General features: G+C 34.6%; 1 protein-coding gene across 1 annotated transcript in view; it reads right to left on the bottom strand.

Moving 5' to 3' along the window:
* msn (serine/threonine-protein kinase msn) overlaps positions 1 to 12,566 on the bottom strand; it is a 555,676-nt gene that overhangs the window by 185,206 nt on the left and 357,904 nt on the right. Inside the window, 1 exon segment of the mRNA XM_090377310.1 lies at positions 3,263 to 3,351. Within this exon segment, the coding sequence (XP_090233436.1) occupies positions 3,263 to 3,351 (89 nt within the window).

Here is a 12,566-nt window from a genome sequence, read left to right as displayed (position 1 = left end):
CTGAGAGGCATCAGTAAAACGAATAAGGACGAAATTTTCAAGATTATAAATGATGCTAGAACTAGGGGACAAATTCAAGTTACAGGGGAAAATGTTTAGATTGGACTGCAGGAAGTTTTATTTTAGCCAGAGAGTTGTAAATTACTGGAATAAGTTGCCTTCATGGGTGGTAGAGGCCGACAGTTTGGGGAAATTCAAAGGTCATCTGGATAGTACTTTCGGGTCAGGGAAGCGCATAGGATGATAGGTTTAATTTCCTTTTTTTTTTTATTAATTATTATTATTTATTATTATTTTTTTTTATCATTGTTTTGTTCGGATTTTTTTTTTTTTTTTTTTTTTTGGCTGGTGCAGCATAAGCCATAGGCTTTCTTGCACCATGCGGCCATTACTAATACGGGATAAATTTGTGTATCTCCAGTCCATATGGACCCCCCCCCCCTAAATCCAAGGATGCTCTCATAATTATGGCTAAAGGTTTGCTGCTCCCTTAATATGATTGGACACATCCCATTCACCCCAAGTGTCTTTCACATTTCGCTTTAACAATTTCTCTTCCACCTTCCTCTCGGCTATTACAAAATCATTCAGCTCCATGCCAGAAAAGGACTCAACATTTGGCATCTCCATCCCTAAAAACTTCATGTGTGAAATGTGGATGCAAAATATCCATTCAGTTTGTCAGCAACCTAGGTAGGATCACTAACTGTCTATCCATTCATATCTAGTTGACCAATATGATTCAACCCATTCCTTCTATTGTTTACACATCAAGAAGTTGCTGCTTTTCTTTTTACATTCTTTGCCAGAGGCTTCTCATAATCTGCCTTAGCTTGCCTAACCTCCTTCATAATTTAATTGTAGACTAGTTTGTATCAACTGCAGACTTCTGTAACACCTGATAATTCATATGCATTCTTCTTCTCTGCCATGAGTCTCATTAGTTCATCTAACATCCATTTAGATTTAAGCCTTGGACAGTACTGCTTAGTTGGTATAAAAACGATTAGCAACTTCTACGATTATTTCTCCGAATGCTTCCCATTTAGAATTTACTTTGGTAACACCATCAGTTGGTTCCACTTTAAAATCTGTTTGAGATCACTGTAGTCATCTTTACAGAAGCAGAAGTCCTTCCCTTTGCCCTTCACAATAGTAGTTAGCAGTTATATAATAAATTTAGCATTAATTAGCAGTGGCAAATAATGTCAGAAAGCAAACTTATACAGCATCAGAAAAAAAAAAATGACATCTCCCATTACACCTATCCATTCCCTCCAATTATTCGTCTTGTTCTTCTTTGAATTTATTAAAATTAACAACTTGCTCAATAACAGATGGAAGTTTCTTCCAACAATTAACCACCCAATACCTAAAGGCAAACTTCGGCACATCTATTCTGCAACCATCCTTCCTCAATTTGAATTTGTGTTCTCTTGTGTGCGGTCTGAGCAAGCAGAAGAATCCCATCAGCACTGAGCTTGCTCAATCCATTCAGAGCCTTAAACATCTTAATCAGATCATCTTGCAGGTGCCTAGTCACCAAATGCTGCAATTTGCAGAACTGAAGCCTTTCTCAGTAAGAACAACCCTATGTTCCCCTCACCAATCTCATTGCCATTCTCTGTACTCATTCCAACAGCTCCACATCCTTCCTAAAATGAGGTCTCCCAACCTCTATGCAGTACTCAAGATGTGGCCTGACCATTGCCCTATATAATGAGATAATCCTTATGCCTGCTAGCAAAATTCCTGCATATCACTGACAAAACCCCATGAGCTCTCTTGGCAGCCTGTCTGCATTGCTCAGAAAACTTCATATCTGACTGCACAATTACCCCAGATCTTTTTCATTTTCTACTATCCTGAGTGTAGTTGGTATGATACATTGCTGATGGATTAACATATTGTACTCAGACATTCAAACAGAATTGGACCCCTGCAAAGAATCTTGCCAAACATGACAGGATAGAAGCACCACTAACTTACAGAAGTAACAGAGACCTTTATAATGATGAAGAAAATTCAAATTCTAAAGGAAAGTAGTAAGCTTTCCATAAGGATTTAGTAAGCTAAAAATTAGACAATTTTTAAAAGTAGGGAAATGGAATGTCAGGACACTTTATGTACCAGAAAAATTAGATGATTTAATAAAAGAAATGAGAAATATGAACCTATGGGACTAGCAGAAACAAGATGATTCACTGAAGAGGCCTCTGGAGTCAGGAACTCTATAATTCACCTGTAATGCTATTAAAAAACACTGACTCATATTTATAAAATGCCTTTTATTATAATAAAATAAAATATATGCATACTGACTATGTTAAAATATTCAAATAAAATAAAATAAATAAATAAATTAGTGTATAACAAGAATAAAATACAATAAAATATAAAGTTAAAAGTGCTAAAAATCACTAGAAACCATTAACACAGTAGCTTTCGGCAGCAGCGGCCACCTTCATCAACAAAAATGGTTACAGGTTATCCGACAATTTATATAACACATACGTCTCAGCAGGTCTATGGCATCTGCACATGATCCACTTCTCGTGCATTGGAACTGGAAATTGGACGGGTTACTCTACAGTTTTTTAATAGCATTACAGATGAATTACAGAAACAAGATGGACAGAATTAGGAATATGTGAAAGGATTCAAAATTATGCTTTTAAGTAAAACAATACATAAAAATGGAGTTGGTATAATAATGAAGAAAACTGAAAAAAACTGTAGTAGATACGTGGCCCATCTCAGACAGGATAATTATGATAAAATCATGACAGAAATCCTCTGATATATAAATAACTCAAATTTATGCCCCATGCAAATGATTATGTGATGCATTCCAACATCATTTTATCTGATCCTTCCTATACCCACCTCCTTGCCTCACTTATTCCATGAATGGTTGAAAGATACTGTATTTTGGTTTTGTTTTGTTTACAATGTGAGTAAATAGGTGCAAATCCTAAGCCTAATTGGGACTGCAATCCCATTTTTATACTGGAAAACTTTAAATGAATAAACAAAATCACGTGTTGATTTTTATTTTGGGTGATTAACAATATGCAGTTTTATTAGAAAAATAAAGTGCCAAAGATGTCAAAGAGACAGATTTTTTTTGCGGTTGCATTTTGTTAGCCTAAGCATTATAGGAAATGGAATTTTAAAGTCAGTGAACTTAAAATATTAAATTCCTAAAAACTAACAATGACAACATAAATTAATTTCAGAACTGCATTAAAGAACTTCTTACCCTCCTCACAACTAGAGTTCTGTCATTAGTTTCTTCTTCATCAGGTGTAGGAGGTAACGGTCTGTTTGGAGCTTGGCTAGAACCTGCTTCTGAAAACAATGGCAAAATTGCCATAGGGATTAATGTGTGTTGATACTAAAATTTTTCTAAAAACTATCGAAAATGATTACTATGCTCTATATGTGCAGTAAAAGATTTACAATAGTAAATAAATATTACATCATCAATTTCTTTAAACCCAGTCTACTTTTTTTCATGCTTCTACATAGAAATATTTCTACCTAAAAACATATTTCTATATATATATATATATATATATATATATATATATAAAACATAAAATGTTTACATCTAAAAATTTTTAATCCTTTCACAGGTGAATACATAATAATTTTTCCTGTGGATGTAAACACACTGGAGTGACAGCATAGACATGTTTTTCTTTGTTTCATTGGAGCATGCCTATATGTGTGCAGACTGCCTTGCAACCCTGGGTGTGCCAAGCCTATACTCACAAGATGTGAGCCCCTGGGGTTGATATAACTAGGATTGGGCCTAAGAAGAATTAAGTAAGACCTACAGTTTCAGTTCACTGTTCTTAGGCTCAATCCCAGTGATTTGCTTTTCGGATATTTACTTATTATTTATTTTTTTAAATATCACTCTTGTTTACAGCTCCTAAAACAAATTTTTGATTAATAATTCTCCTAGATTAACCTAATGTCTGTTTGTATTGTTTTTAAAACAATGTATTGTTTTAAAAATTCGTAGCTATCTTTGGAAACATCAAATATTGCATTAACATTAGAAGGAAGACAATTAATACATTAATTTATGATAAATATGCAAATATTTATTTTTGATTCTTTATAAACCTAAATGAAAACTAACTTTTTGTAATGCATTATTTTAGAGAAATTCTTCTGTACACATTTTTCTGTATCTTCATAATTTACTTCTTTTCAAAATTTCTCATCTTTAATTATATTAGGACATACAAGTGTTGCTAATACAAAAAATGGCCATTCGAGTCAATTTTTTCTAGCTTTTTCTCTCTTGGAATTTTAGGAGAAATGTATAAATGAAAGCCAAATTTTGTGATTCAAAAATCTTCCCACCACCGAGGTGGATGAATTATATACAATATATATTTGCATTCACAAATTTTTCCCCTCTAATGCTGCCAGAGAATGTACTTCTTTTGAAAATTTCATTTGAACACCACACTATGCATACAAGGGAGAACAGAATGATCTATTCAAAATACCAAAATAATAAGCATGTTTTTGTTTATGAATTTTGGCAAGGACCTTTTTAAAAACCATAGTCTTATTGCATATCCTGGAATCTCACTTGGTAGTGAGTATAATAATACTCACTACCAGCACCATTATACACTTGCATCAAAAATGCATATCAGGTTAAAAACTGGATGAGTGTCAAGCCAGATATTTCTGATAAAAACTGAACTGTCCAGCCAAAAAACTAGATGACAGTAAGTAACCCCAATATACATCTCAGTTCGCCTATTGTGCAGCTCTATCCTGTCCAAAAAAATTAAGCTATTTTGAAAACACTCCAAACTTTCTCCTAACTAATTGAACCAGTTTCTAAGGAACACTATTAAAAAAATAAATTATCACCAGCTATTTATGTGTCAGCATAAACCATTACTGTGGAATATTTATTTCAAAAAGCAAATTGGCTGATACATACGTGTTAACTAATTACTAGAAATATTCACCATACAAACACTGATCATCAACAGCCCCCCACTGGGATTCACATTTTTCTGCCACTCACCTTAAGATAATTTGTAATCACGTAATAACTTTTGGTTTTCACCCAAGAAAATTCTATAGAATCAGAGGTACTTACACTAGTATGTATATATGGGAAAGATTTGTTTTGTGTACTCATGATTTTGTACTAGTGTTTTGTACACTGCGAATGAATGTTTATATGAGAATGAATTCCAAACATGTACAGTTCAACCAGTCCATATTCTGGTCTTTTGTAAATTCTACCAAAATTGGTAACATCAGTACAAATAGTAGCAACCACTAGTCACATTCACGGCACTGAATCATCATAAACCAGTGAAAAGCAATATAAATGGTTGCTCTGTGATACCAATAATGTCTGACAACAGTTAAAGGCTAACTTATGACACTGCCTCAGGATGACTACAGTGCAAAGATATGAAGATCTTTAATAATTTAAACTATGGTTTCCATAGAAAAGATGTTCACTGTTCTTGTGTGTGCACACATTATCTCTAAAATTGACACCAGAATGTTGCTTCCAATCATAACTTTAAAATGATCAACTAGCACTTATATACTAAAGAAAAATTATTAATTCAACACTAATAATTGAAAATAAAATGACTCAATTCAATATCAAAAGGTTTAGGAATTCATAAAATATGAATGATTTTCCCATGCTAATTGATGAACTACATATGATAAAAATGGTTTGGTGGTATAATCCAGCAACTGCAAATGTTTTTTAATGAATTGAATTGTCTTTCAATTTCCATTCCAGGCACCAACATTGCAATGTAATTTTAAAATGGCAATGCTGGCAGTAAAAAATTGTATTATATCGAATCAGTTACTCAAATCAAGAAATATTTCTGCATTCACTATATAAAGGATCCTCTGTCAAAATACAGCACCAGAGACTAGTGAACAAAATGCAAGGCAACCAGATGTGTTCAATACAGGAAAGGTTCTGATTATTTGGACGTTGGCAAGAAACTAGTAGAGCAAATATGAGAATCCTTTCTATGTAGTCTAACAAAAAAAAAAAAAAAAAAACAGGAGGGCTTCCTGAGATTATTCTTGCCACTCAACAATCCAAAACGTTTTGTCCATGCAGTTTTACCAACAGATGATTATGCACAGCTACAAAGTTCAATTTGTGTGAGTGTTGCAACCAGACAAGCTTAATAAGGTGTGGTTTGCTATACACATTTTGAATCAAACTGATGATAAATGGTTCCAGCCAAACACCTCTGCTAAGGTGACTTGGAATACAGAAAATCCCAATGTAGTCCTCAAACTTCAAAGCACCAGCCCTAAACTTAAGGTCTGCTGCAGCCTGAAGAATGATAGCACCATCACTGAAAACAATCTGACAGCTACTGCCAATCTCAATATGCTGAACTATTTCATGTTTCTGTAGGAGAGAGCATAAAATCCTTCATAGGCATTTCCCACCACAATGATGGTTTGGCTGTAGTGGTCCTATTGCTTGACCACATGCTCACTGGATACACTTCTGGATATCTTTCTGTAGAAGTTTGTTAAAGATTTTATGTATCAGACAAAAGTTCTATACACCAGAACTAGGAACCAGAAACATGATTTCTTTGCAAATGATCACTAATGACATAGTGGAATTCACATGGAAATAAACTTATTATCAATTAGCTGTCTACCATGCAATTAAGGGTGTACACACTGATCATGTAAATAAAATCCTGAGTTGTATTGCATCAAAAATACCTCTTCTTAACAGCATGTCTAGCTTTCATTTTATTACAACTTGAAATCATTCAGGTCTTTTATAATTTGGAAATTTATTTTTACATAGACTATATCTATACGTTAGATCAGTATGTTTGCTATGTAAAAATACAAAAATTAATTTTTCAAATGAGATTAACATAAAAACAGAGGAGAGGTTTCAACAGATATGATAAAAATATAAATTAGAACTGTCTATCAATCAATTAAGCATACTGTTTATCCATCAAGTTATCAAACAGGACAGACAACCTAAAAAGAATTTTTAATGCATACCCTACCATCATTCAGAAATCATTTACAAACCTTTAAACAGACTAGCTTTCTATAGAAGTGGGCACTGGAACCTTTCTTCCAAATCAGTAATAAATAATGCAAGTCATAAAATTCAATGCACTCAAATTATGCATGCATTTTGGAAGAAAGGTTCCCAAAATATCCATCTAATACTGTTCTAGCAAAAAATAGATCTATCTGCTTACAAAAACAAAACTGAAAGAAAACACCAAATCTTTAAAAGTTGAATTCTAAATGGGATGCCTTCGGGGACTTAATTTTGGAGGCTACTAGGCTTTTAATTCCAACTAAGAAATACTGTTCAAGGTTTAGGCCTAAATGAATGTCAGATGAATTAATGAGGCTCGTGGCAGAGAAGAAATGTATGTGATGCATATAAATTATCAGGTGACACAGAAGGTATAAACTAGTAGTCACGAAGGAGGTTAGACAGGCAAAGGCAGATAAGACATCTTTGGCAAAGGATGCAAAGAAAAACAGCAAAGAGTTCTTTACTTATGTAAACTCTAGAAGAAAAGGGATGAATCAGATTGATGATCATGCTCAGGTAGCTGATAAACTGAATGAGTATTTTGCATCTACATTCACACATGAGCAGTTATTCAATGAGGGAGAGCCAGAAGTTTATCAAACTCTAACAGAGAGCTAAGTGATATTGTAATAACTGAGAGCAAAGTGGAGGAGAAATTGAAGTTAAATATAAAAAAGGCATTGGGGTGAACGGGATCTATCCAATTATATTAAAGGTGGCAGCAAAGGAAGTAAGCAAACCCGTAGCCATAACTATGAGAGCTTCGTTGGAATCAATGGCACCTCCGTGGGCAGGAGCAGCAGTGCGTAGCACACGCTTCTTGATTAGATCGGGGTTCAAGCCTGTGACCCAAATACGGAGGATGCGGAAATGTCAGGGAATGACCACCGCATATCCCAGGAGCAATATGGCCTTAGTTGCTAATGCTCCTAAAAAAAAACAAACCAAACAAAAAACCATCCTTGGACTCAGGGGAGGTCCCCATGGACTGGAGGTGTGCAAATGTATCATCAATTCACAAAAGGTGACACAAGTAACTATAGACCTGCTAGTTTAACTTGTGTTCTGGGGAAAATAATGGAATCACTGGTTAAAGAAGCATTGCAGGATCATCTAGACAAGACTGCAGTAATTGTTATGACACAGCATGGGTTTGTTAATGGGAGCTCTTGTCTGACCAATTTGATTGGATACTATGATGTGGTCACAAAGGAACTGAATGCCAAAAATAATTTTGATATCATATACTTAGGGGGGATAAGGAATTCTTCACATATATAAATGCCAAGAAGAGCAGGACAAACCAGATCGGATCTTTACGTAAGGGAAAGGAGATAGTATTAAATACACCAGCTGCCATTACAGATGAACTCAACAGTTATTTTGCATCGATATTTACAAATGAAAAACCTTTTGTGGCAATGGGAAATTGTGGGAGCGAAGTTGAAAAATATGTAATTAATGATATTGAAATTTCGCAAGATTATTTAATGAAAAAAACTTTCGAGCCTACAGGCCAGTAAGGCTCCTGGAGTTGATGGAATATACCCTATAATCTTAAGGAAGGTGGCAAGTGAGTGCATTGAACCATTGAGGCTAATTATGAGAGCATCATTAGACTGGGGAAATTCCCTTGGATTGGAAAAGTGCCAATGTATCTCCCATACATAAGGGTGGCTCTAAGAGTGAAGTAGGAAATTATCGACCTGTCAGTTTGACAGTGGTAGAGAAAATTTTGGCGGTAATGATCAAGGGTGGAATTGAGGATCATCTGGATAGAATTGAAATTCTCAAGTATACTGAGCATGGTTTTGTAAAGGGAAAATCATGTTTAACAAATCTGGTTCGCTATTTTGAAAGGGTTACTCACGAGCTGGATTTAGGGAATATTTTCGACATGTTTATTTAGATTTCAGCAAAGCTTTTGACTCAGTCCCACATGAGCGGTTACTTTATAAGCTGGAACAGGTTGGAATCACTGGGAAAATCCTTAGATGGATAGCAGGATGGCTTCAGGGCAGGAGGCAGTGGGTTGTGATAAATGGCTATTCCTCAGATTTGGTTGATGTAAGAAGTGGGGTTTCCCAAGGATCAGTATTAGGACCACTGTTTTTAATTTTCATAAACGACATCGATGCAGGGATAGAGGGCGTGATGTCTAAATTTGCAGATGATGTTAAAATTGGTAGAGTAGTTAATGATCACTGTAAAGCTGAGCTTCTTCAGAGAAACCTAGATAGACTTCAGGAATGATCAGAAAAATGGCAGCTATGCTTTAATCCAACGAAGTGTAAGGAATTACACCTGGAAACAGTAATCCCAAAATAACTTATTCATTTGGTGGAGTTCAACTAAACCAGTACTGGAGGAAAGGGACTTGGGTGTTATGATACGGTCAGACATGAAATTCTCTGAGCATTGTAAACAGGTTGCAAGAAGGCCCATGGTGTCCAATCGATGATCGGTTGAACTTTTGCAAGTAGAGATAGGGACGTGATAAACCCATTATATAAGGCTTTTGTTAGACCACAATTGGAATAATGTGTTCAAGTATGGAGATCGCCTAAAGACATCAAACTTATTGAAAGGGTACAAAGACGGGTAACTCGCCTGGTGAGATCGGCAAAAGGGTGTCCTTATAAAGAAAGACTTCAAACATGTGGGTTGCAGAGTTTGGAAACTAGACACCTTAGAGGAAATACAATTGAGGTGTTTAAGGCTCTGAGAGGCATCAGTAAAATGAATGAGGACGAAATTTTCAAGATTATAAATGATGCTAGAACTAGGGGACATAAATTCAAGTTACGGGGGGGGGAGATGTTTTGATTGGAGTGCAGGAAATTTTATTTTAGCCAGCGAGTTATAAATTACTGGAATAATTTGCTTACATGATGGTAGAGGCTGAGAGTTTGGGGAAATTCAAAGGTCATCTGGATAGAACCTTCGGGTGAGGGAAGAGCATAGGATGATAGGTTTAATTTCCTTTTCTTTTATTTATTAATATTATTTATATATTTTTATTTTTTAAATTTTTTTATCATTGTTTTATTCAGGTTTTTTTTGGCTGGTTCAGCATAAGCCATAGGCTTTCTTGCACCATGCGGCCATTATTAATACTAATAAATGCAACAAACATAAAACATACCACAGGTCATTTTCTCTAAAATATTATTTTAGTCGCATAGCACACAGGTATATCAAGAAATGGAAATTGATAAAAGAATGAGCACTTAAACCTTGTGGAGTGTAATCTGCCTTTAATTTCTTAAAGCATTACAGCTATTGCAGATTATTCTCAGTTGTTTCATGGTACTTCCTGCTTACTTCTTCAGTGACTGAAAAGACAGAACTGGTAAATTATGGTGATATTATTGACAAAGTTAGTAATTTTGATCACACATTATTACCCATTAATTTGATCACACATTATTACCCATTAATTTGATCACACATTTCTTATTAAGGTTAAGCCATGAATTAGTTAAATTTAGCAAACATTAGGTAAAGAATTAATGTTTTAGTAGTTTTAAATAATTTAAAAAATTATTTTACATCAGTTATTAATTTGTTAACAAGATTAATAATAAATCTATTAACATTAAGTAAATGGATAACCACCATTTACTTAATGTTTACTTATACTCCTGTAATTTCTCACAATACCATCAGCGTCAACATACCAAGATAGTGGTTTACAATTCACTATATTTATATGTTCTGTACTGTACTGTACTCTTAAACTAAGAAAGTTTAGAATTAAAATTCCGGTTAAGGTCTCGTGGGGCCAACCTCAGGCTAGTTTGTCACTGAGAGTGAGGGTATTTAAAAAGAGTAGGGATTTCGATGTTGTCGGATTAGGCATCTGCTTGGTTATGTTAGAAGGGGGGGAAGGGTTCTCTTTTTTGGGATATATTTATTGTGGTTCTTCTTTGTTTTTTATCTGCTCTAATACTCTGCCTTTGATAAAAATGTATGTAGCTATTATCTATCTGGATGCCTTTTCTGTTAATATTGTTTTATGCTGATAATGAACGATTCTTTGTATAGTCTGTTTTCTGTATCTGTCAAGGGTTAGGACCGAGGTATTGTTGTAATCTCATTGATGATGAGATCCAGCAAATCACCAAAATCAGATCCAGCTTTCCACACCTGGTGCAAAGATCACCAATGAGATTTTAGCTTATTTCTTTCTTTCTTTCTTTCTTTCTTTGTTATTTGGGGCATTAGCAACTAAGGCCATATTGCTTCAGGGATATGCGGTGGTCATTCTCTGACCTTTCTGCATCTTCCGTATTTGGTGGTCACAGGCTTGAACCCCGGTCTAATCAAGAAGTGTGTGCTATGCACTGCTGCTCCTGCCTACAGAGGCGCCTGAGATTTCAGCAACACCTCTGTACTAACCATTGAGAGGTATGTAAAATGCAGACTATACAAAGAATTGTTTATTATCACATTAACAATATTAATTGAAACAAAGGAATGCAGATAGTCAATAAAACCACATATATATTTTCAAAAGCAGAATATTAGAGCACATAAAAAAATAATAATAAATAAATAAGAACCACAATAAGTATATCCTGAAAAACAAATACCCCCTTGTGAGAACATCCAAATCCATTCTCTTTCTAAATACCCTCAGTGGCAAACTAACCTAAGATTGCACCAGGAGACCTTAACTAGAGTTTTAACTCTAAACTTTCTAAATTTAAGAGAACAGTACAGAATGTATAAATATAATGAATCATAAACCACTGCCTTGGTGTGTGAGGCTGAAGGTATTGTAAGGACTTACTGGAGTGTTAATAGAATTATTATTAATCTTATTAACCAAATTAATACTTTTTTTTTTTTTATGTGAACCCCAAACACGAGAGGTATTAGAATCTATAGTACTTAGTACCGTGCTTGGGTTGGAGGTTGAGAAGACGAAAGAAGATATTTAAGTACTTATCTATAGAAGATAAGATACTTCTATAGATAAGTACTTAAATTTTTAGCAAAGCTTATTATCTTAGTACTCACCTCTGAGATCCGTATTGGTTAAAATTAAAAATTACATGAAAGGAAGGTAAAAAGGGGATAAAGGTGAAAGTTCCATTACATTAATTGATTAAATTTAAAATTTTAAACCATATCCCTAGGCAAAAGGTGTTGCACTGTGAGTACTCAAAGGTGAGTACTTGTTATCTTAGTACCTTACCTTGTTATCTTACCTTGTTATCTAAAAATTTAATGGATAATCAACAGTACTTCAAGCTTTAGCATTAGCAACAGCATATGATGCAAAAAAGCAAGCTTATGCAGCATCAGCCAAAAAAAACCCTCCCATTTCACTCCTCCATTTGTTCCAAATGCCTGTCCAGCTCAGCCTTAAATTTATTTAGGCTATCAACTTGCACAACAAAAGATGGAAGTCTATTCCACCAATCAACTACTTGCT

Source organism: Mastigoproctus giganteus, chromosome 1 (assembly GCF_048544385.1).
Source record: "Mastigoproctus giganteus isolate SK-2022 chromosome 1, ASM4854438v1, whole genome shotgun sequence".
Classification (NCBI taxonomy): domain Eukaryota; kingdom Metazoa; phylum Arthropoda; class Arachnida; order Uropygi; family Thelyphonidae; genus Mastigoproctus; species Mastigoproctus giganteus.
The sequence above is the reverse complement of the archived record's forward strand: the minus strand, read 5'-3'. Positions and strand labels throughout refer to the sequence as shown.